Source organism: Acomys russatus, chromosome 24, assembly GCF_903995435.1.
Source record: "Acomys russatus chromosome 24, mAcoRus1.1, whole genome shotgun sequence".
Lineage (NCBI taxonomy): Eukaryota > Metazoa > Chordata > Mammalia > Rodentia > Muridae > Acomys > Acomys russatus.
The window spans coordinates 36,285,984-36,312,375 of record NC_067160.1 but is presented as its reverse complement, the minus strand read 5'-3'; the positions used below and the strand labels follow the sequence as shown (position 1 = coordinate 36,312,375).

The 26,392-nt window shown below is 36.0% G+C and overlaps 1 protein-coding gene across 2 annotated transcripts in view; it reads left to right on the top strand.

Moving 5' to 3' along the window:
* Acvr2a (activin A receptor type 2A) overlaps positions 1 to 26,392 on the top strand; it is a 76,416-nt gene that overhangs the window by 27,834 nt on the left and 22,190 nt on the right. For both annotated transcript variants that reach the window (XM_051166614.1, XM_051166617.1), the window contains exons 2-4: positions 16,386 to 16,593; positions 19,298 to 19,407; positions 19,596 to 19,750. In XM_051166614.1, coding sequence (XP_051022571.1) covers positions 16,386 to 16,593; positions 19,298 to 19,407; positions 19,596 to 19,750 — 473 coding nt within the window. The remainder of the gene's footprint in view (positions 1 to 16,385; positions 16,594 to 19,297; positions 19,408 to 19,595; positions 19,751 to 26,392) is intronic.

Here is a 26,392-nt window from a genome sequence, read left to right as displayed (position 1 = left end):
GTTGACACATCTACAGCACAACCCCTAGATCTAAGGCTCAGGGAACATCTTGGATGAAGGACTTATAATTTGAGGTCCAGGCTATGAGATTGTGTCTTCTATATATGACAGGGAATTGTACCCATGAAATCTTAACAATATGGTTACCTAAACATGACCTAAACAGTGACACCACCAATTGACACCCCAACACAAGTGGAGGAAATGTCATAGGCTCCACTTCTAGGATGAACAGATAGACAATGGCTGGTAATTATTTTTCTCTGGGAACTCTTGTAGGTTATCCAATTCCTCCTTAAACACATGTGCATTTAAGCAACACTAAATGGATTCAGCAGGTGTTTTTGTTTGTTTGTTTGTATGTATTTGTGTGTGCATATATAAGAATTTTAAAAGCTTATGTAAAAACAATATGTAATAATTAAAAAGGTCTTCAGAGAGGGGGTGTGGGAGGAATTGAGGAAGAAAGTGTGGGCTGCATAACTATGTAAATACAGTACTTGTGTGAAATTCTTAAACAAAAATAGATATAGATATAGATGTTAAAAACTACTTTTCAGAAATAGCTGACCCTTGAAGAAGTCTGGGATTTTTGTTTATTGTTTTTGTTTTTGTTTTGTTTTTTCAGCCTCCTCTTTTATGTTAGCTTCAGGGTCTAAGAACTGTATGGTATAGTCAACAGAGAAAATGATTAAGAGTCTACAGTGAAATAAATATAATAGACAGGCAATATCTGGCATTTCTGCAGAGTAAAACTGTGGATTTTTCTGGTGTACTTAGCACCATGCTTCCCAACAACGTCTTCAACAGTGGTCACGGTCACATCTTAGGCTTGCCTTTATTCCCATGGACAAGTCTTAGCATTTTGTCTTGTGTCGTTCCCCCTTTCGCCCCCCCCTCCCATTTCTCATTAAACAGCCTTCTGCTCATTACTTCCATTCCTTGGCTTATTGGTTCTGCCTGCCCTTTTTTAAACTACTATATAATTTGGAAATAAATGAAATAGCTTATAAAAGAAAATTAAAATACCTAAGTATCAAAGTAAGCAAGGAACATTAAAGTTTGGTTTGCTATTACCCATTCTATTTTTATCAGTGTTCTTTCCTTATTTCTTAGATATTTATTGTAAAGCCTCTTCTGAGGGCTAGATACATACCACAATTTGTTTATTTTTTATTTTGAGATGCAGATATTAGAGATTGACCTTTGTTCTCTGTGGTATCTAGAGGCACCGTTCTCAACAGCCTGTGTCCTTGTTGTCTGACAGAATGAGGCTTCTAATACTTAGAGATAACACATCCCTGTTGGGTTCTAACTTGTGTTTTTGTTGTTCCTTCTTTTTAATTTGTCTTTAAAAGACAGAATTGGAGCTACGAACATGGCTTAGTCAGTAAGATGATTGTCATGTAAGCAGGAAGACCTGTATTTGGATCCCCAGCAATTGCAATGCCTTTATAAGAAAGCTGGGTGGGATGGTACATCTATAATTCCAATGCTGGCAAAAAGGGACAAGAGAATGCTTGGAGCTCTCTGCCTGGCCAGCCTGCCTAGCTGTGTCTGAGCTCCATGGTCAGTGAGAGACCCTGTCTCAAGACATGGAGAATAATTGAGGAACACATCTGATCGGAAACTCGGGCTTCTACACATGTGTGTAGAAACTGTGCACTCACACACAGGAACATTTACCACACACCTTTACCACACATTCACAAAATGAAAAATGAGTGAACAAATGAATAAATTCATTAAAAGCAAAACTGTTCTTCATTGGAAATTGATGCAGATGGGTGTTTAAGTGATAAGCAGGAAGAGAGTGTGTGAATTCCACTGGGAATTGGTTTTCAGATTTAGTAGAAAGCCAGGGGTTAGCATTGTTGACCCCTGACTCACTCACCAGCCAGCTGCTTAGCTGAGAATGACTGATGGGTGCAGTTGTTTTCCATGTCTTTTCAACTTCATTTTGTCTCCACTTTTTTTTCCCCTCTTATTCCTGGCTCTTGCCTTCTCTTCAGTGAGCAGGTACACCATTGGGCTGTTGTCATTAAAGCTTCAATGCTGAGGGATGGACCTGAGCCAGAAAATCGACCAGTTGAGCTCACTTAGATTCTGGCATTCTCACAGTAGTTTTTAACTTGTAAGAAAGCATCTTATCATTTTACCTTTTCAGTACTGTTTAGAAGTTTGCCTCACGTTTAAATGTTTCATAAGTCCTGTAATTATTAATTCTAGTTCCTTGAGTCTTTGTTTCTTACAAGAACATTGAATGCAAACTGTTTTGTATGGGAGGATCTAGAACACTAAGATGTGTTAGCAAAGTCCTAGTGTTTTTTTTTCCCCCCATAGGACATTTATTTTATTTAAGACACAGGCAAATGTGTTTTATTTAGACAGCACTTGTATTAATATGTAAAAGGTACAGAAAGATTAGTGTGCTCTCAGGAAGCAGTGGCAGCCATGCATACTTGTGAGGAGTGTGAGCAGGGAGGCACCATTTTGGTCATATTGCTTCATCAAATTCACAAGCGATTTCACATTGTCATACTCCCAAAGTAAACAAACCTCCTTATTCTCTCAGCTTATAAACATACATTTTTTTCTGCCTCTTACTTTACACAGGTGGGAGCATATTATAAGGTAGTTTCTCACCTAGAGAATTCAGCTGGCCAGTTATTGATTACAGTTGAAGTAAACAGACATTTCAGAGGCAAAGTCAAGATTTTGTGTGAACTGGTAATTTTCAACTTTGTCTTGGATTGCTTTTGTTTTTTAAGTGTTGTAACAGTATTTGACCCTGGGTAAGGACAGATGTTTATTCTGTCATAGTTTTAGAGGCTGGAAAGCCCAAGATCAGGGTTTGTTTGTGTGTATGTGTTTTGTGTGTGCATATGTAACAATTAAAATATATGTAAAAAACCAATATGTAATAATTTTAAAAAACTGTGATTCCGTATATTATTGTAAAGGACAGATGTTTATTCTGCCACGGTTTTAGAGGCTGGGAAGATCAGGGTGTTAGTGCCTGATGTGCCCTTCCTATTACATCTTCATGGCACAGAGCAAGGGTAAAGGCATGGTGTCAAAGCCCACTTTTTATGACAGTGAAAGTCTATGGCCTACACAGCCTATTTAGCCCTACCTCCTATACCTTCCAACAGAACTTTTGGGAGGGACAAATTCAAGCCATGGCCTGCAAACCTTTCCAGGCATTTTCTTAGCTTCTCATTCAAACAGCATTAGGCATGAGGAGAGTGGAAGATAAACACATCATGACCTAAGAGAATTGATGTTTAAAGAAAGTTTGCTTCTCTGGTGTGAGAAACAGCTGAGTCAGGTTATGAAAGGCCTTCTGAGACTTGTTAGAGATCTTGATTCTGACATCCACAACAGTGGGAAGCCATTGAATAGTTCAGAGTCAGAGGATTGGTTGAATTTTGTTTGCCTTAGGAAAGATCTTTCTTGATATCTGGATGAAGAATTGATGGTATAGACTAAAGCGGAAGCTTGGAGGAAGATAGGCGTACCTTACATTGTAAGAGTAGGCCGATAATGACGTGCAATAGAGTTTATACTTCAACTAACTTTTTTAACGACAACAAAAAAGAAACTTGCTTAGATTTTCTAATTGTATTGCTTCTGATTTAAATCCCAGGTGACTTGATTTTTTTTGTAATGTTGGTTATAAATTCTTATTGGACAGCCTAAGGTAACATTATTTTAATTGTTTTATTGACTGAGTACTAGGATGAACAGGTGGTTTTATAGTGAGTATGAGGCTTACTTTCTGTGATGTCCTTTATACTGTAGTACCAATGAGGAGTCAGTGTCGCTGTTGGCCTCTTAACAAGTAGCAATGACGAGTAACCATGTTTCATGTATGTGCTAGGATAGGAAATGCTCTTTAACTTTTACATTGCTCATACTTTGATTTTCTAAAGAGTATTCGTGATAAAATTCTACTTATCTATAGGCATCCTACATGATATTTTCATTAGTAAAATGCACTGATAAAGAATGAATGCTTTAAATTCCCTAGGTTTGTTGATTTTCTATTCATCATTCCTGCCTTGTTAGCCACCTTACATGAAATTAGACATTAGTGAATCTGCACAAGAATCTAAATATTTTGAATTACTTGCTTATTTGTGCATGTTACTGTGTGTGTTTGGGGGTAGTGCACACCTGTGTGTGAGGGCCAGAGGCTGACATTGGGTGTCTCCCTCAGTTGTTCTCTACCTTACTTTTGAGACAGGGTCTCTCAACTGAACCTGAGAACTGGACTGTCTAGACTGGCTGGCCGGTGAGTCCTAGTGGTCAGACTCTTGTGCTTGTGTGACAGGTACTACGGACAAGAGCCGTTTCCCATTCTGGCACTGTGAGGTTAACTGTGCTTTCTATGCCCTGTTTTGTTATTTCTTTCATCTCAAGTTTGAGGTTAAAATGCTTTCAAATTACTTTCTTTTTCATTATTTTTGTTTAATGCCAGGTATTAAGTGCCTGGCACAAACTAATCACTTCTGTAATACAGGTTGATGGCAGACAACATTCTATGTGAAAGATAGCATGTCCTTTAAAATTCTATGTAGCGTGCCCTTGAAATAGACTTACTTGGAAGTTTTGTGGTAATTATGGAAAGCCTAGGCATGTGAATCCTTCTCTTATTAAAGAGAAAACACTGGACTCGTAAAACCAACTTGACGTATGTTTCTGAACAACTGTATGGAAGTCATTCCTTAAATGTATGAAGATGAAAGACAAATACTGGTGCAAATTTTCCCTGATTATATATCAAAATGTCTGTAAGCTTTAGACATTTTTCATTCTTTTAAGTCTTTTGGAGAAAATACTTTAATGGATTTCTTGATATTGAATCATTTAGAATTTGAACTCAGCTCAGTTAGCATCTCCCATTTTGATTGGTTATTTTTTAAATTAGTGTATATTACACACATGGATAGGTTTTGTTATACAATCTTTGCATTTGATGCTTTACCACTGTTTAACATCCCTTTCATTCTTGTCTTACTTTTTCTAGAGCAGTCTCTGTATCGAGTAGTTGAAGAAGAGTTTAAATGATGAGCTCCTGTACAGATTTTGCCAGTATAAAACCATACTTTGTATTATCTCTATACCTTAGTGAATTAAGAAATAAGCAAGTTATAAAGATGTTTGGAAAAAAAAGATATCTCTTTCAAGCTCTACAACTTTGTGTTGTAGCATTTTAAGAGAGTTAGTACATTTTCAAGTCTTGGTCTTTATCAAAGACTTATTTATTTGGAGTTGTCTGTATGGGGCAAAACAAATCATTTATGCATTGGAATACCCAACTTTGTGTTTATATTATGTTATCCATACTGGACTCAACTGGAAGCCGAGGAGCTTCCTGATGATCTTGGTTTTACTTTTGATATTGTCAGGAATTTACATAAAGAACTATTAAATAATCAGTGATTAGATATGTACTTGTAAGTGCTTTTGCTCTGCATACCATGTGCATGCTTGTGTATAGCATCTAGCGCCACAAACACAGTGTTCATATTTTTAGCATATCCTGTATAAATTGTTTTCAGTTTAACACTATAAACTATATATACTATATACATATATATTACTAGTAATATTTTGTCAAACTTATAGCAAGTGCTAAGTATGGAAATTACACATAGAGCAAACAAAACAAACAAACCAAAAAGTTCCTGGAAGTATGCCAGAAAATGTTTGTGTTTTTCTTTAGAAATGATTGTCTGGTGGTAGAAAGGTGCTTAGTTAAAGAAAAAGAAATGATAAGAGGCTTCAAATGTTGTATTACTATGCAGAAATATTATTTGAAAATTGATTCCCCTCAATCAAATATCTAACATAACTATTTATATCTTTGGGGATATAAATTTTGAACAGTGATTAGTCTTCTAAAGAACATGCAAAATAAAAAATAAAAATGCATAAGCGTTAACCAGACCCAAAGGCTATATACATCTCAGTGAAGGTTTGTCCATTGAGAATAACCTTTAAAACCATTAATAAGAGCTCTGAGCAGCTTCTTGATGTACATTAACATGGAAAACAGGATACTAAAAGATCTGTAATGTATTTATAATTGTATAAAAACAAATCTTGGAAAGGAGTTTCCTAATTGGACTTAAGGCCTGTTCAACAGGAGGAAAATCATGCCTGCTGATAGAAACCTAGACAGCTAACTACTCAGGTAGGAAAGTCCTGGCCTGTAGAGGAGAACCTACAACCTCCACTGTAATCAAGTGGGAAAGGTATCCTCTAACAAACATGTAAACACAACCTGCAGATCCCCTTTCCTGCCCTCTTCTTCCTCCTTTGTCCTTACCCTTCTCACCTGTTTGTTTCTTTTCTCTTCCCCTCCTGTTCCCTTCGTCTTTCCCTCTGTCTCCTTTACTCCTTCTTCCTCCTTTCTCCATCTCAGCCTTCTTTCAAATAAAGCCTCACTCCAGTGCCCATGCTGGCCTGGAACTTCAGTGGTCCTCCTGCCTTAACCTCAGCCTTGGCCTCTTTAGTACTGGAGTAACAGGTTTGTAATACCATGCCAGACTTCTATTTATTCAGTTTTTGTCCACTAGAAATTTTGCTTGTAAATCGAAGAAACATAGTTAAAAAGACAGAGAAAGAGAAAGTTGTTGGCAATTTTTTTTAAAAACACTGTGTATGGATATTTAGCCCATGGGTATGTCTGTGAACCACATGTGTGCCTGGTACTCAGGGAGGCCAGAAGAGTGTGTTGGATCCCCTGGAACTGGAGCTTCAGATGTTGTGAATCACTGTGTGGGTGCTAGAAATGGAGCCCAGGTCCTCTGCTAGAACAGTAAGTGCTCCTAACTGCTGAGCCGTCAGCCTCTCAACTGCAGCTTTAAACTGGTAAATGTTACTTTGAGGAAAATGTTTATGGTGAGAAGTGCCTTTTGTGTTCCCTACTTTTCTCCTCAAGAATGTTGCTGTGTGTTACCTTCTTGGGAACAGAAGTGATTATTTGCAAGATCATTTTCAAAGTCATACACACCTCTACTCCACCTTTATCCCCACTCCCACCTTCCCCATCCATCCATCACACCTCCTCTCTCTCTCTCTCTCTCTCTCTCTCTCTCTCTCTCTCTCTCTCTCTCTCTCTCTCTCTCTCATCTGCCTGCCTATCTATCTTATCTACCTGCCTGCCTACCTGCCTACTTATCTATCTACCTTCCTATCTATTTTTATTTATTGTTTGGTTTTTCAAGACAGGGTTTCTCTGTATAGCCCAAGGTGTCCTGGAACTTGCTCTGTAGACCAGGTTGGCCTCGAATTCAGAGATGGTCCTGCCTCTGCCTCCCAGGTGCCAGGATTAAAGGCGTGTGCCATCACTGCCCAGCTGTTGTTCTCATTCTTACCTTCAGTTTCACCATCGCTCTCACTTGTCCTTGTCACTCACTGTGCTGTCACCCTGTCTTTCACTGTCACTGCTTACTCTTACTTTATCATTCTCAGTGTCACTGTCACCCTCACTTTGCTCTCACTGTCACTCTCACTTTCATCTTATCATCACTCGCTGTCTCTGTCAAGCTCACCTTCATCCTTATTCATTCTCACTTTCACCTGTTTTGCATAGCCTTAATGAGTTTAATGAAAAAAGGGTCTACATCTTCCAAGGAAATAAACATCAAAAAGTTATGATTCTGAGAATTTGCATTTCATCTCTTATGCAGTTTTCATTATTATGCATTTTAAAAATAGCTTATGAATTTAAAATTGTGTGCAGAGCAAAAGTCCACTGCTTAAATATGAACATCTCATATGAGAAATTTCCTTTTACAGGCTTGATAAAGGCTTTATTAGTTAATACCGCTTGATGTAAATCAGCCTTTGAAAGGTTGCCAGAGAACTGTAGAAGCTCCTGGCTTGACTTGGGCCATTATAGCTGGATTCCCCTAGGTTGTGTCTATAGGCTAAAACAGTTTCTGTGTGTCTTGTCTTTGAAGCTATAATTTACACTGGACAGTGAGATTAAACCATGAAGCCTTAACAGAACCAGGAAAGTTTGGAAGCAGACGTTGCCATCAAGAAGTACAAGATGTGCATTTAGAAGTAGCCAACTACCTAGTCCAATAAAGTGAACCATCTGACTTTTTGCTTTGCTGTACTAGGGAACTGAGGAAAGCTGAAGCTTGCACATGGTGTCAGTCCTTTCAGTGCCTGTAGATTGTCGATGTGGATTTAAGAGACCATTAGTTTTTTATGGGTTGCTTTACTATGGCTTTTGAAATTTTGCTTTTTTGTTTTCTCCCCCTGCCCCTCCAAGTTTCAACACAGCATAGTCTTTGTTTTTGTTTTTTGTTTGTTTGTTTTGGTTTTTCGAGACAGGGTCTCTCCATGTAGCCTTGGTTGTCCTGGACTCACTTTGTAGACTAGGCTGGCCTGAAACTCAGTGATCTTCCTGAGTGGCCCAGGCTGTTCTTGAACTTCCAGCCTTACTGTCTCAGCCTCTGGAGTGTTGAGATTACGGAAATACACTATGTAGTCACCTTGCCTTTTTCTATAACAGGAGCTATCAGGTATGGAGTGTTCCTTGTAATATTACATCTGGACTTCGGAGCGTTTAGATTCAGACCTGTAGTTTACAGAGATCACAGTGTTCACAGAACAATTAAGCTCTTAGCATTATGTAGATAAAAAGATCCTTTGGTTGAAAGTTTTCAGTAGTAGTGTTAAATGTGATTTTTAAAGTGTGGTTTCGCCAAACAGCTCAGAGTGAAACTAGTAAGACAACACTTGCTGAAGAGCTGTAGTTTGAATAAGGTTGCTTCATAAAATAATTTCTATTCTTTGGAATTTGAAATGTAAAGCTAAGTCAACAAATTTACCGTACACTGGGTAGAATCAGATAGATATAAAAAGGTTTGTATATTTGCTTTATTATTATTTAAAACAATTTTTACAGATAGGTTTCCAGGGATGCTATTGAGATTGTTAGGCTTTGTGACAAGAACTTTTACACATTGGGCTATATCAGTATATTTTATGTTTGTCAAAAAATTTAAAAATATTACTGGAAAAATTAGGGATATTTCTTATTGAGCATTAGTATTCCATTTATTTACGAAAGTTTTTTTTCAATTCTTTTATGTGCATGAATATTTTACCTGTGTGTATATAGGTGAACTATGTACTTGCCTGGTGTCCAAGGAGATCAGAAAAGTGCATTGCAGCCCCTGGAGATGGAATTACATACAATTGTGAGCTGTCATGTGGGTGCTGGGAATCAAACCTGGGACCTCTGGAAAAGCAGTGGGTGCTCCTAACTACTGAGTGATCTCTCCAGCCCCTGTTTGTGAAAGCTTTTATATTTCTGGATATGTGTCAGTGAAGGAATGCTAAGTAATCCTGCTTAAAATAATAAATTATATATATAATATATGTATATACATACACATATACATGTATATAATATATATAAATATATGTGTAAATATATGTTAGTATATATTTATCGGGTTTTTTGATCTGTTGAACATCCTAAAGTCATTTATTTGCATGGTGTTGCACAAAATATTTTTAACTGTTCCACTCTTCAATTTGTACAATAAGATGATGAATGACAAATCTTAGGTTTCTTTGATCTGTCTTTCTTAAGCTGATTCTCTGGACTTCTAGTCTATTTCTAGAGTGGTAGGAACAGTGAAAGAAATTAAGAATTGCTTTTCAAATTATATTTTAAACATCATTGACTTTTTCTGATAGATTACGTTGCCTGTGGGAGGCACAACATGTCTTGAAGTATGTGCACATTGTTGAATGGCTTAAAACATATTAACTTACATGTGTATTCCTACAGAGACTTCAAATCTTAACCCCAGTGTCATACATAATTGACTGAAATCAGTGGCTGTCCGTGAGTAGGTGTGGGCATGTAGCTCAGCAGCATATGTCCAGCTGTAGCATATGTGTTTATTTTGTATTCTTAGGCACTTGTTCATAGCATCAGGAAATACTGTTTTTTTATGGATGAGCCTCAAATTTTTAAGTTGCTGAAACATTTTTTTTCCTCTTAACTTTGTTTCATATATAGGAAAATTGGGAGAGGATGAGGCTGGTCACAGGGCTCCAAAAGATGCTCTTATAATTAGAAAAAATATAACATAAATTTTGTAAATCACAAATGGCATCTTATTTTTCCAACCACCTGTTGAGTACTTGATAGTTTTTTGTTTTTAGTTGTTGTATTGTTTTGTTTTTTATCATTCAATAAGCACTATGTATGTTAGAGGGCAGGTAAGATGGGTAGTCTTGTACCAAGCATGTTTTTCAAAAGTATATTTTTATTATATTTACTCAAAACTATTGGCCGCACAGCTTTATCAAATGGTTAAATGTTGGGCTGGAGAGATGGCTCAGTGTTGAAGAGCACTGACTGTTTTTCCAGAGGTCCTGAGTTCAGTTCCAAGCAACCACATGGTGGCTCACAACCATCTGTAATGAGATTGGGTGCCCTCTTCTGTCATGCATTCATACATACATACAGATTACTCCTATACATAAGTAAATAAATCTTAAAAAAATAAAAAATGATTAAATGTTTTTCATATTGAGATGAATATATTGTGATTAATCAATAATTATACTTCACAAAAAGCAAAAGCTTAACATAGAAAAAATAAAATTAAGAAAATATGAAACACTTAAATGATTGTTCAAATTTTATTTAAGTAATATCTGGATATTATGCAGGCATCTACATATCGTTGTGTTTCAGTTTACCAAATGTTCATTTTTATGTATTATGCTAGATACGAGGATCTAGTCATGAAGAAGATGAATTTTTTGTTAGCAAAAAACCTGGCAGTTTAATAGAGGACAGGCCGTCAGCTATCACCATTTATTTATTGCCCATCTAAATGTGCTCATGAAATGCCATTTCATCCCATTTTCAGCATATACCTCTCATAGTCATTAAAGTCCATGCCTTTTTTATAATTAACTTTTCTTTTAAAAAATGTGTATGTTTAGCATGTACAGTATGTTTTGAAATAATGTATACATTGTATAATGGCTAAATCATTAATTTACATATGCATTACTTTATAGATTTAGAAATCTAACAATCAGTGGCATTCTCCCATGGGAAAGGATACATGCACACGCACACATGCATGCCCTTACTCACACTTGCACACACAGACTGACTGGAATTAATGAATAGGAGCTGGGGAAACATCTCAATGCCATATGCTAGGCTTTAGGTTTGTTTCTCAGAACTGCAAAAACATATGAGTAATAATAATAACGATGATGAAAGAAATCTATCAGTGTGTGATTTTTTTTTTTGAATTTGAAAGTTTTTATAATAGAGGTTATTGAATTATATATAAAACAAATAAATAGATATAAATCACTTTACACTGGATCAGTGAGCACTTTTGAGAAAAGGAAGAAGCACTGATGATCAGCCTTTTAGGGGTTTGCTATGTGTACCAGAAGAAAATTTGAAAATAGATACATATGTGAGGCTTAGCCTGCAAAGTTTCTGAGAGAGTTGGCCTTTTAGGAACTGCTAGACTAACAATGGTGAGGGGAAGAGATTTAAAAAAATAGTTGCTTAAACAGTATAACCCCTTCAGCAGTTATCAATGAAAAAGCGTCTTTACTCGTTGCATTGCTTTTATTTGTTAAAAGTTAATTGGCCCTGTTTGCGTGGATCATTTCTGACTTTGTCTATAACACATGACTGTCGTCTTTCTGTCCTGCCACACTGTCTTGGCATATTGTAGCCATATTGTAAACCTTAATATTGGAAAAGTGAGGAGTGACTTCTTAAAAAGTGTTATTTCTTAAAAAAATAAAACTGAAAAAAAAAAATCCCTATCTTCTAATATGCTTGCTTATGTCTGCAAATACATTTATTGAGATTTTCATTGAATTTAAGTAACTGTACATATCTTTAGGGGGAACTAACATCTTATTTTGAACTTTTTAGTTCATGAGAATTGGATGCCTCTACAAGTGTTTGGATCTTTAATTTATTCCATTAGCAGTTTACAATTTTCACCACATTTGTGTTTTATTAGATTATATTAGTTTCTAAATATATATATTTTTAGAGAAATTGTATCTGCTCTTGAATTTTTTAGACTTCAGTTTCATTTTGCTTATCATTAGTATCAGAAGAGCACTGAGCTTCCCCCTTTTGTTATCAGGTCACCTACTAGTTCTAGCATTTAAAAAAAAAATTTAGAATCCTTGGAATTTTTCAGAAAAGTAATAATGTCATCTGCAAATACAGTTTTTTTTTCTCTGCATTATCCCTGTAATTTCTGTGTCTTGCTTTGTAGTAGAAACAAGAACATTCAGTACTGTTAGCTAAAAGGGCAGGGCTTGTCTCTGGTCTTAGCTTAAAGCCTTGAGTCTCCTTCCTGTGTATGGCCATTAAATGGATGCCCTCAGTGGCTTCTGGGGTGCATCCTTTTGATGATGTGGAGGAGTTCTTCTTTACTCCAAGTATGCTGTTTGTGTTTATTATAAATGGATGTTACATTTTGTCTGCTGCTGCTTCTGTGTTGGTTTATGTAGTCATACTATTTTTCACTCCTAGTTTCTTGGTTTGGTAGAGTGCAGTGAATAAGTTTGAGTGCTGAACTAGCATTGCAGAGCTGAAGTAAACCCAGTTCTGTCTTAGTTCCCCTTTTTCTTTTTAAAAAATACATTGTTAGGTTACCTTTACTAAAATTTTTTTGAGAACTTTAGCATCCAAGTTCATCAAAAGAACTGGTTGTTTTTCCTTGTGTGCTGTTACTTCATATCAGTGTGGTGCAATTTCGAAATTGTATTGAAATTGATTAATTGATTGAAATTAATTTTGACTCTGAAATGAATGAAGAGGAACTGTTTTTTTCTGTATCTGGAAGAGATTGTGTTTAAAAGTAGTATTGGCATATTATTTTAATATTTGGTGTAAAACCCAAATTCTATTTATAGGCAATCTTTTAAGTGGAAGTCTTCCATGAGTTTTTTGCGGGAGAGGAAAACAAAAAAAAGAAAAAGAAGCACACACGTGGATATATAAATATACAGTATGTGTATGTGTGTGCATATGTATGGTATATGTGTGTATATATGGTATAACTGTGTATATTTATATGCATATGTACCCTAAATACACTGTTTAGCTACCTCTTTTCCAGGATATAGAAAATGATACTTAAGTTACAAGAATGTTGGATTCAAGAATGTGCCTAGCATCCAGACTTTTATACTTCTTTTAAATATGGCAGTCTGGACTATTTGGATCTATTTTGATAGATTAAATTTAGGGAGAAAAGTTTAACATTTAAGAAGGCTTTAGACTAGAATGTACTGTCTGAACAATAACATCCTGTTATAGAACTTTTGATATACTTTTGAAATCACAGTGTAACCATTAGAGTGTAAAAACATAGATACTTTTCATATATTTTCATGAGTATCATGCTATTGTATTTATTGTTTAGTTAAGGAATGTATGGGACAGTGGCTAATTACCAGACCAGCATTAGGAAGACTGTCTCAAGTTTTCTCATAAGCGTTTATTTTTAACCTATGGAAAAAAAAATAAATGATAGTCTAGATCTAGGAAATCACCTTGAAAATGTATTTAACTTTATAGGATAAATTTTAGCATCTGGGCATGGTGGCGCACACCTGTAATCCCAGCCATCAGGGAGGCAGAAGCAGGCAGATCACTGTGAGTTGGAAGTCAGCCTAGTCTACAAAGCGAGTCTTGGACAGCCAAGGCTAAGCAGAGAAACCCTGTCTCAAAAAAGAAAACAATACAAAACAACAAACAAACAAACAACATTAAAAAAAAAAAAGAAATTTTAGAGGTACTTTCACAGTGAATAGAGTGACCCCTACACTAGGAGGAGCAAACACAGGACTGATGTTTCCCTTCCCTTGTCATCCTCTTTGTACTACAAAATTCTTCTCAGAAACGTCTTCAGACACTTCGTAGAATACTTCAGAAAGTCACGCTTCATTAACTGGAACCAAAGGTGCAGCCCACTTGGTGCTTGGCCTGTAAGCAGTGCTTGTTTGTTTTGGTCATATTTTAGCTTAAGATACTCTTGTGCTTTAATGGACTCTTCTTTTGAAAATTGAGAATGGCTAAGCAGTGTTTTTTCTTTTGTTTTGCCCTTTTTGTTTGTTTTTTAGCATGTGTTAAATGGACAGAGATGCACAGAACACTTATCTCTAGCAAATCAAACAAATGCCGCTTAGCTAGCCTCTTGCAATTAGTAATGACAGTACTTTAAGCAGGAGTTGCTGATCATGTAACCTGTGGGCCAGATGCATTCCAGAGTGAATTTCTGTATTTAAATTTTGGAGAAAATACCACAGATAATATTTTGTGAGATGCAAAAATTACAAAAAGTTTAGTTTTTAATTTGCATAAATAAAGTTTTATTGGAACACAAACCATGTTCATTCATTTACTGTCTATGGATACTTTTGTACTTCACAAGCAGAGTAGTTGCAACAGACCATATGGCCTGCAGAGCCTAAAATACATACTGTCTGGACCTTTACAAAAACGTTTGCCATCCCTGTTTTAAGATAAGAGTGTGGGCAGTACATGCTTTTAGAATTTTTGGTACAAGAGAAGCTTGGTTTGATCATGTTTTGAAGAAATGTCTAAAAAGAAATAACTTGGAAAATGGCTGCTGCTGTATACAGATAAGTAGTAGTAGCAGACTTTCTATAGACTACAGATGACATAGTTATCAGTATGTCATTTAATGGCAGCATTTCCTCACATAGATACTACAAACTCATAATTACATCTGTTAGAACATGGTAGAACAGCTGTTTTTAAGACTTACTTAGGCTCTTAAAATTAAGAAACTTGGGTTAATTTTTTGTTGCTAGAATAACATACCAGCCATCAAAGACCTAAAGGATTTATGCTGGATCCCAGTTTTGTTGTCTCCATCACTTTTTGGTTTCCTTGATGTGGACCTGTGTATGGATGTTAACATTGTAACTGGGAACATGAGCCACTTAGCTCATGATAGACAGGAAGCAGAGTGAGAGAAGAAGGAAGGATAAAGGGGTCTTGTGCCCCAAGTGACCTACTTCATAGGCCCCCAGAGATCTTCTGAAGTACCATACTATAGGGCTCCATCATGGGATTAGCTCATTGCTCAATATCTAGTCACCTATCAGTAATGCCACATCTGGGGACCAAATCTTCAACACATGAGCAGTTTGAACTAAAAATTCCTGTCAATAACACAACTACGCCAGATAATTTCTTAAATGTAGATTCAGTGTTTTCCATGTTAGAAACAAGCACATTTTAAAATGGCAATTTGTTAAATGGCAGGTGCTCATTCTATGTTAGTAAAAGAAGAAATGTGTTCTGAAACAGAAAGAAATGAGATATTTTTATAAGTTTCATGATTGTTTTAGTAGAAAGCAATGAGATTGTTTATCTGTTTCTCTATTCAGCTGTTGTTGTATGTTACTTTGATTGTTGAATTATTTTGATCTAGCCATATACAGTTAAGTCGGTAGAAAAGGTGAATATTTTAATAATTTATTTAGATGCTTGTATTTTTCTTTTCTATAATACTAAAACTCAAAAGGTAGTCTCGTATATATTTTTAAAGTCAGTTGACCTGTCTTTCACCTTGAATTTTTGTTTTTGTTTTTTTAATACACAGGAGTGCTTTTGAAACATCACATTAAATTTTTTTAGAAAATGATTCTCTGAATCCTGTGGATCATCTGAATATTGGTTCCTTTCATTATTCAGGATTCAAAGGCCACATTTGTTAATATTACTACTGATATCACTATGACCTTTATCCTAATGCTAGTAGATGCAGGTCTCCCACAATTTCTGTTTTTACCAACAGATTCAAATTTTACATTGGCAATATATATTAATGTAAATTGCTTTACTTGAATTAACAGACTCACTTTTGAGAGCATGTCTGCCAGATTCCAATGTCTCCATGGTCCTGGTTTGTTTAGTCTACAGAGTTGAGGTAACTACAGCGTCATTATATGGGAGAATTGTGTTTGCTTAGGTTGTGTTTTGTCATACAAAATATTAAAAAAGAAGTTAAACCGTGGAAAGGTTGAAATGTAATAAAATTAACTTTTTCTTGTTTCTTTTGCTACTTTTTGTCTTCTTAAATGAAGCTGACATTGTTAAGAGCAATCTTGTGATGTATTTGGCTAATTCAGATTACTGTGGTTATTTTTGTGCCTGAAGTATGGGGAAGCAAATGCAAATTTACAGCATTGGGGGAGAATAAACTATGTTATTGCAAGAGTGCCTTAAGTGGCTGCCTTCTTCAGAACATAGGTCTTAAGAGCTGTATAGTTACATCAAGTTGTCTGTTATCTTACAGGTGCTATACTGGGCAGATCAGAAACTCAGGAATGTCTTTTCTTTAATGCTAACTGGGAAAGAGACAAAACCAATCAAACTGGTGTCGAGCCTTGCTATGGTGATAAAGATAAACGGCGACATTGTTTTGCTACCTGGAAGAATATCTCTGGTTCCATTGAAATAGTGAAGCAAGGTTGTTGGCTTGATGATATCAACTGCTATGACAGGTAAGGTTGTATTTAATTTTTATGATGGAATTCAGTGACTTTCCTTCTCTCTGTCTCCTCTTGAAAAGGAAAGATAAATGCATGGCTTTTCATGTGTTTCTTGTTCTTTTGAAGATGAAATTGTCAAGACCATGATAACATATACCAACGACGGGGCTTTTTCCTTTTAAGTGATAAACATACCATGTTTATGCTTTATCCTTGATATATTTTGAATAATCTACAAGTAGTGAAAACCCTTATATATGAACAATTTTCACTATCTTATTAGCATTATAAGCTTTAATGTTAATTTAAAAATCATTTAAAAAGAAAGTATATGTGTTGAAAAGTCCATCCTCAAAGAGGAATTGCTTGGTTGCAGTACTTAATTTCCATTTAATTTTTTCTTCTTTATATTTCTGGAAGAAATTGATCTTCTCACCTCTTCCCTTTTTTGTTTTAATAAAGTAGGTGGCCTATGTTTTTTGCTCCAAGAGATATTTAAGTTGATATTTAGAATTATATCAGAACTAAAAACTCACGTGAAGCTATTATTTTCTTTAGTAGATCCTGTTTAAATGATTTTATACTGGAAATAAAAATAAATGGTCATGTTATTGAGTACTTCTAATCGTTCTATAAGAAGGGACATTGATATTGGATTGATCATTTTCATGCCTGGGCCACAGCTTTTGCACTGGGTGTTGATGCTGTAGAGTGGTAGAGGCCTGCAGAGCTCTAGGTACCCAGCTGTTTTAGACCCAAGATGCTGTGCTATATCTGCCGACCATTCATCTATTTTTAGGAGCCCCGGTTACCTAGAATTGATGATCAATTAGCCATATGTGACCTTAGGCATGCATTGAATAAATTATGAAAATTAAATTTAGTTCCACTTCATGATATATTAAAGTATAATCATTTAGTTATATATTTAATATTTGGGTTATGCTTCTAAGTCTGTAAATTTTTCAAGAATCATTTCTCTGTATTTATTTTTAACAGTATTTCTGACTGTTACTGTCTCTTCTAATAGAGGTGCATAAGCAAGTGACATCTGTTATAAAAGGAAATGAGAACACACTAGAAAAAATATATGGGCCATTTTTACTCTTACTAGTTCAAATCAGGAAGCTCTGTGAGTGTGTGTGTATGTGTGTGTATATATACGTGTGTTTAGTGAAAACTACTGCACTTCTTGGCTCTAAACCCAATGTTTACTTATGTGAGAACCCGGCAGTACTGAGATGCTTAGTGAACCATTTTATTTAGCTTTGCAAAGTGCAGCATAAAGTGATTGCTCTCAATGATAACTACATCTGTGTTGTTTCTGGGGGTTAAATGCTAAAAATACAGAAATTATTGAATCTAATTTTCATGCTCTGAATTTGATTGCAAAACCAAATAAGGGTAGTAAGAGCGGTAAGAGAAAGGGCGTTTTCTTAAACTAGGGTATGTGTATTGTTTCCTTTAGTTCTTGTAGACATGATTAAATATTTAAATTTTAAATTACATATTATAAATCGTAAAAACAGTTTTCACTTATCTTTTAATTTCTTCTAATTCTTTTTAGAGATTCTGTTTAGAGTTTGATACTGGTAAAGCCATTAGCGCTGCAGCTTCAACTTCTCTTTGGACGTGTCTCAGCTACATGGTGGCTGAATACCACACAAAGCTTCAGTGCATTTGTGTGCTGCATCTTTAGATTCATTGATGTTTAACAGCAGTATTTTAAAGTTTATTTTAGAAGAAATAGCTGTTTCTTAGTAGCTGATTGGAGCTTGTTACTCAGGGGTAACTCCATCGAGCCTGCTGCTTTTTATTTTAATTTAGATCAACCTGGGTCTTACCACTTTGAGGTGTGAGGCCTGTGTGTTTGTTGTACATCTACGTTTTCTGCTCTTTTTAAAAAAATATAATTTATTAATTTATTCATATTACATCTCAATTGTTATCCCATCCCTTGTATCCTCCCATTCCTCCCTCCCTCCCTCCCATTTCCCCTTACTCCCCTCCCCTATGACTGTGACTGAGGGGGACCTCCTCCCCCTCTATATACTCATAGGGTATCAAGTCTCTTCTTGGTAGCCTGCTATCCTTCCTCTGAGATTTTCTACTCTTTTCGTCTCTTAAATCACTACCTTGTTCATCTGTTCAGAAATTGTCATCTACTGCTGTGAGGAAAAAAAATGACACTCCCAAAGCTAGTTTGAGTCTCTGTTGCTGAAATATGTTCTATTCATGAGATACAAGCTCGCATCACTTGGTTTATGAATGTTTTTATTTATTAGTTTATGTGTAGTTTTCAGTTTTTAATATTCAAAAAATGGGAAGTTATATTTCCCATGAGCAAATACAACTCCTAGACTAAATTGCCACACTGACTTTATGTTCTTCAAGCTTCTCTAATAATTAAAAAAACAAAACAAAACAAAGGAGATAGTTACCTTAGATTGTTCATTACAAACTACACTAAAACAATAGTCTCAGGAAGTCACTATGATCATCATAAACTCAGATGTTTGTTCATTTTTTTTGTGCTGAGGGTTAGTACCAGAAGTCTAGGAATTGTTTTAATTTTAAGAATTAATTATTGGATACTCACAAACACCTTGAATTTGAATCTAATGACTCCTGTCTCAGAAGAATCATATCTATTGTAGGGTCAGTATAATAATATTGGTGTTAATTATTCTTTCTTTTCTTTCTTTTTTTCAAATAGGACTGATTGCATAGAAAAAAAAGACAGCCCTGAAGTGTACTTTTGTTGCTGTGAGGGTAATATGTGTAATGAAAAGTTCTCTTATTTTCCGGAGATGGAAGTCACGCAGCGTAAGTGTATAGTGAAAATACATACTTGTTCTGATAGTAGATTGAAAAGAAAGTATATGTGTGTTGTTGAACTAATTTCCTATTACTTTCTTATATTCTATTTTTCCTCAAATCTGACTTGATGCTAACTATATATTGTAGGGTTGTGTAGACCAAATCCGAACTATTTCTTCTTCCTTCATTAACAGCCACTTCAAATCCTGTTACACCGAAGCCACCCTATTACAACATCCTGCTGTATTCCTTGGTACCACTTATGTTAATTGCGGGGATTGTCATTTGTGCATTTTGGGTGTATAGACATCATAAGATGGCCTACCCTCCTGTACTTGTTCCTACTCAGGTAAGTATTGTCCTATATTTTTTTCTTTTGTACATTTTATATTTTAAAGAAGTATTAACTGAATAATACGTTAGCCAGTTATTTCCTTTGGAGTTCATTTTGGAATGTTTGTTGTCATATGAATAATAATTTATGCTATAGTTCTTACTAGTAGACTTGCTGATTTTGTATGTTGTAAACTTCTCAAAAGTTGCAGTAAAGTAAGGTCTGGACTTCCCTGGTCTCCTCTGTAGAGTCTCACTGTTACCTCAGTGCTGTAAGTGTGGAATGTACTCTGCTTCCATCTTGAAGTAATTAATGATGGGAAAGTGGCCTCAGAACCTCCCTCGTCTTTTTCCATACTGTTCTCTATTCAGATTTAATGCCTTTTTAAAGACCCTTTGCCAAAATATCGTTTGACTGTTAGAACTGAACCAGAAAGTTAGCCTAGAAAGTATGGAAAAGGGAGGTTTTGTAAAGGCTTTAGGGATGGATATATCTATATATCTAGACATAGCCGGAGACATAGATATGTATGTGAAGACGTAGATATGTAGGTAGACATTACAGCAAAATACTTCCTACCATGCATTACTGGCAACTGAAGTATGTTGATTTGTTTACAGTATCGCAAATATGTATTGGATACTAAAAACTGCAGAAAATGTCTTTGATTTTCACTCACTTCAGAAATATTTCTGAAAATGTCTACTGGACAATCAGATTTAAAATCCCTGCATTTTCTTTATTATCTATTGTTTAGCGGGCTGTCACTAGTCCAGTGAGAGTCTTGTGCAAATTTTGTAATCTTTTTAAATCTAAAAATTATTGGAGGTATTTACATTAAGCATTTACTGAAATTTAAATGCTTGTTCTAGGTGCTGTTATGAATAATCACATACATGGCTTCTTTTCAGTGACTTCTAAATTGTGATACTGGTGTGCAAGGATTGTCTTTGGGATTTGTTAAAAACATTCACATTCCTGGACCATACTTCTGAAAGTGTAGAATGGGGCTGTCGATAAAGTGTATTTAATAAACACTGGCTCAATTAAATTTATTTCATAGGACTTAATATGTAGTATTAGATTATAGATAAACTGATATGTGTCAGTTTACCTCAGTGTCAGAGCTGGAATCTAAACCAAGATCTTTTCAAGCTTTGCTTCTTCTGCTTTTCTGTTTTGCTTCTCTTTTTGGAAAGCAGATACTTCTGAATCCTTTTAGGTACCTCAGTAACATCTCCGTATCACCTTATTGCCTGGCTTACTTTTCTGCTTTAGATATTGAGTAGTTTGGATATCTACTAATGTGAGCACTACTGTCATCTTTTATTAGCCTCTTATGAAGATGAAAGGACAGACATCACAGCTGTGCAGAAAACACATACTCATGTGCTTTCCTTTAAAGTTGTTGGAAAATGCAGAATACATTTTTAAACATGTGATTGGGTCATAAACAGAAATTCTTGGCTACTGGTTTGATTCTGCCAGTGTGCACTCATTGTCTGAGATGTATGGAAGTGAGAGTGAGTGGGTAGGTGACATACCCTGCACACGGAAGTCTAGAGGACATGGCTGCGTTGTACCCTCTGGGTGCCCACCTTCCCACTTAAGAGACTTGTCAGGAAAATCTTGCAATACTGCCAAGAACATTTTCTTTGCACCTTGTTTATGTTCTTTAAGGAAATGAAATAGTATTTTTCACTACGTAGAGAAACTTCCAAATTTTTAGCTAACAACTGGTTTATGAGTAAACTAATAATCTTGTAAGGAATTGACCTTGTCAATATCAGTAACCTGGTTATGTCAGTTAAATAATGGTAAATTATGGTAAAGACATTTACTTAGAGTATTTTCATCTTTATTAGTATTATCTGAAGTGATATTAGCACATACATACCTTAAATCTGGTTCTTTTTAATTATGGTTCTTTATAATGAACAAAAAACATTTACTGTAAAATAATTTAGCATGATTAAAGATAATGAAAAGGAAAGTCTCTATGTGTTTACCAACCGAAGCTACTGATGTTTCTTTGTAACTCAGAGCTGCAGTGTTTCTCCTTTGTCTCATGGTGTCACTGCTTTCACAGTCACTTGGATGAAAGTTGGAGAACTTCTGATCTTAGCTCTGCCATTTCCCAGATCCCATTCACACCTTTTATTCTGATGGTATAATATTTAGAATGGGTCTGCCTTTGAAGCTGATGCCTCCATAACCTTAGAGCTGTTCTTGCTTTCATGCTCTTTCACCTCTGCTATTGCCACAATGGTATTTTACATGCTGCATTATGTGGCTTCTGCAATTAAAAGGACTCAACGGTTCTTACTGCTGTGCACCTCATCATGTGTGGTTCACCATATGCCACTCTGGTGGTGGTTCTTCTTCTTCCTTCTTCTTCTTCTTCTTCTTCTTCTTCTTCTTCTTCTTCTTCTTCTTCTTCTTCTTCTTCTTCTTCTTCTCTTCCTCCTCCTCCTCTTTCTCCTCCTCCTCCTCTTCCTCCTCCTCCTCCTCCTTCTCCTCCTCCTCTTCCTCCTCCTCCTCCTTCTTCTTCGAGACAAGTTTCTTTATGTAGCCTTGGCTGTCCTGGACTCGCCATGTAGACCAGGCTGGCCTCAAACTCATAAAGATCTGCCTGCCTCTGCCTCCTGAGTGCTGGGATTAAAGGTATACACCACCACGCCCAGCTTATCTTCTGGTTCTTTCTCCATACTATACCCCAAGCCATCCAGCATACGCATCTAGAGTATTCATATTTTCTCTCCTTTGTGACTCAGATAATCCCAGGAGAAAAAAGCTTATAGTAATTTGTTTACATATTGCATCATATTTTATTATTCAGCTAGGGTATATGCCTCTTGAAGACAAAGTATATAACAACTGTGTTTATAGTGTTTGTCCTATAAATGACTGTGCTATAAGCACTGAATGCTAAGTTGAGTTTGTTTTGGGTAGAGTCACATTGAGAGGATAACATTATTCTCAGGAATTCCTCATTTGGATATTTTTAGAGCTTTGTCTTGAGTTATCTCTTACGGCTGTATATTTGGAGGATGTAGATATAATAAGTTGAAGCACCCTTAGATTTTATAAGACAGTGCATGATCACAGACTCAAGAAGCAGCCTCTCACTTTGTGTTATATAGGCCACGTTTCTTTTGATTATGCTGAAACTCCACACATAGGAAGAGGCCACATACATACTGAGTAAATTGAATGCAAACTGGTTTTTCTGGTCATAGTGAGTTATGAATAAGAGGGAATGACTGTACTCTGTTATTAAGCCTTTTGTGGTAAAGAGTTAATGTGATTTCAGTAAAACTCTATGTGAGCTTAAGTTTCCTGTTCTTAAGATCTACATTCATACTGATAAAACCTTCCACTCGATAAAGTGATGTTAAAGTCTAGAAATTACTTACCTTAAATGAGGTTGAAGTTAGTTTTCTGCTTTTTTAAAAGGCTGTGTAAGTAGCACTTTAATATTGCAACATTGTTCTTTTTAAAGTGACATCAGCTTTTTTAGTCCTTATGACATTTTGTCTAGCTTCCGATGGAGTAAGGGCTTTCAGATGTTCGGGATCCCCAAGTTGAGCTTGCAAAGTAACCATTGACCTTAATATTAAAGTCATACATAATAGCTTGTGATTTCATGCAATGCCAAATTACTGCCCACTGAGAAACTAGGTCATGTGTGCTTTGTAGGGTTTTCTTCTTGATCGTGAACCTATACTATATATGCATCCATTGAAAAATAGTGAGAAACCAAGTTGTAAGCTAACATATTCAACCTAGTTCAGGAAAATGTACTCCTTTTTTTCTTGGGGAAGATGTAGGGAAACTTACTAAATTTTATTGATAATATAGCTTGTTGATATTGAAATCAATTAATTTTGATAATTTTAGCACGTTTTTAAGTCATACTTAGAAAATAAATAATATTTATAGAAGCTCATCCTTTAAAATACATTTTTAATTAAAATAAAATTACATTACCACTTTCTCCTTTCCCTTCCTCCTGCAGGCTTCCATCAAGTTTCCTTCATTCAGCTCTTTCCATGTCTCCCTGCCTCATTCTCACAATAACAACTTCTTCTTCTTCTTCTTCTTCTTCTTCTTCTTCTTCTTCTTCTTCTTCTTCTTCTTCTTCTTCTTCTTCTTCTTCTTCCTACTTTTTGTTATATGTATGTATGTAGGCATAAATGTCAAGATACAACCTGTGGAGTCTGATTTAGTTGTTTGTATATGTAGCTTCAGGAATGATCCATTTGTATTAGATAACCAGTCAGAGGATTTATCCCTGGGAAAGACTAATTTTCCCCTTTCTATACCTATTAATTTCCTGGTTGTTTTTCTAGGGGTCGAGTCCTATGATATATTCCTTTCTTGGAGATACTACCATTAGTTCTGTTTATGCAGCCATTTCTTAGAAAGACTTTTACCACAGACTTCCTGGTCCTCTGGCTCCTAAAATTTTTCTACCCCATCTTCTGTAATATTCCCTGAGCCATAGATAGGAGCCGTGGCGTAGATGTATGTATTAGGCTGCGCCCCCCCCCCCCATCTGTTGATCTGCCTGCATTGTATCCAGTTGTGGTTTTCTGCGATGTTCTCCATTTGCTTTAAAGAGAGGCTCCTTTGATGAGAGGTGGCAGCTTTGCTTATCTGTGCATATAAAAATAAGATTTAGAAGTAGTAAGGAATTCTGCTGATCTGGCCATATAGCGGGAGTAGGTTCTTCTCTAAGGTCCATGACCTCTTTAGTGGGCCTCGGAATCCGGCTGTATGTTCAGTACCAGGCATTGTTTTCCTTCTGTTACGTGGGCTCCAAGTCCAGTCAGACAGTTGTTGGTTACCACTTCCTGCATCTTTATGGCTGTTGTTGTGGTTCATAGGTGTCACAGCTGGCTAGGATTCTTAATTACTTCCCTCCCTTGGCATCTTGCACAGGATTTTCTGGTACCACGGAGGCTGAACCACAGGTAGGATGTTTTCAGGTCTGATCCATTTGTATTAGTGTTTTGTGACAAAAATTTTCCTGGGTAGATGCAACACATACATGTTCAGCCCACATAGGAATCCCACAGTAGACCAAAGTAACCGATACCATTCAAGTCTAGCTTGCTGAACCACGAGTTTGATTGGCGTTACTTATAGCAATATAGGTGACATGTCACTTAAAGGAACAAAAATGACTCAAAGACAGCTACATCACCAAAGCCCACCCCAGTGTGGGTGACAGCTCACAAAAGCTGGGAACTTAGAGGGCTTTGCACAGCCTGCAGGCAGCCCAACCGGTTGGAGATAATCTTTTTCCTTTAGGGAGGTCTGATGACTTGTGTATCTCCTAGACAGCTAGTCTGGTCTTAAGAGTCTTCCCTGCAGCTTTTGCTCTTCTGAATGTTCTTTACAGCTTGACTTGTTAGGTCTGAGAGGGACTGTCAGCTTTGATTGCTTACTCTGGCAGACAGGGGACAAGTGAATCTGATCAGTTTCAGGGGCTTCCTGAATCTGTTTTTTTTTTTTATCTTCCTGTTTTAAGGAGTTTCCTTGGCGGATGGAGTGTTTAAATCTCCAAGGAAGCTCTTAAACAAGTAGATTGACTGCTTAATGGTTAGAGTTTATTAATATATGTTGTTTCTCTCTGCTTGAAACAGGACTTTGCTGTGTGGACACAAATCAAAGAGAAAGAATTATATATAAAAAAGGAAAACAATCATGTACATTTCCTTTATCGTGTTCTGTAAATAATTTTAAGATAGTTGTGCCTCCGTGGAAAGCTTTCTCTAGCCTCATCTGTTTTAGTTTAGCATTTTTGTTCTAATGAACTATTAAATGCTATTTTTTTTTATAGACTACCATAATATGGAGAAATAGATTTTCAGCATGATATGCCACTTATCTCAATCTACAAAATGATGTATCTGTAAGTGAAACTTAGTAGAGTGCTGTGAGATGGTCAGGAAATGCTAAAAATTAGTATGTGTTGATACACATTGTGTACATTAAGGTATTCCTTGTGATACTTTAATCAGGTTAGTAGTTTGTGTGAGGTTCTTGAGGTTCTTGAGAGGAGAGTCTACATTTCATAAGTATCTCCAACCGTATTCTTTTAACATGCTGAAAATATGATGAAAGAATGTTATTCACTTGTACATCTTTGCATTTGTATATTCTTAATGTTGCAAACCTGCTTTAGGTATTTTTCCTTCTGTGTCCCACTGTGGCATATAATTATTTTTGTGTCTATAACTAAAATGCAGCTTCATTTAAAATATACTTCTAAGCATTTTTTTAAATGAGGTTATTGGTAGACATACATACAGCTTGAAAAATTACCCTCACCAAGCACAAAAATATTTTTCTATTTACAAGTGTTTAAATACAGTCAATTGGAGATTGACTAAAACTTCTGTATCCAAAAGCAAAAAGGGATGGGAGGAAGACAAAAACCATGGAGCTTCACCCAGCTACAGTAAAACTCTTATTCTATACTTGTTCGTGAAAGCGAGTTTTGAGTGCTTTGGTAACATGCACAAATTACTGGAGTGACCATCGTTCAGTTGTTAGCATCTGCAACACAGTTTTTCTTTTGCCAGCCTAGAAGTGAACTCACAAGTGTAGTCGAGAGTACACGCTTACTCTTTATGTGGAGTACAGGAG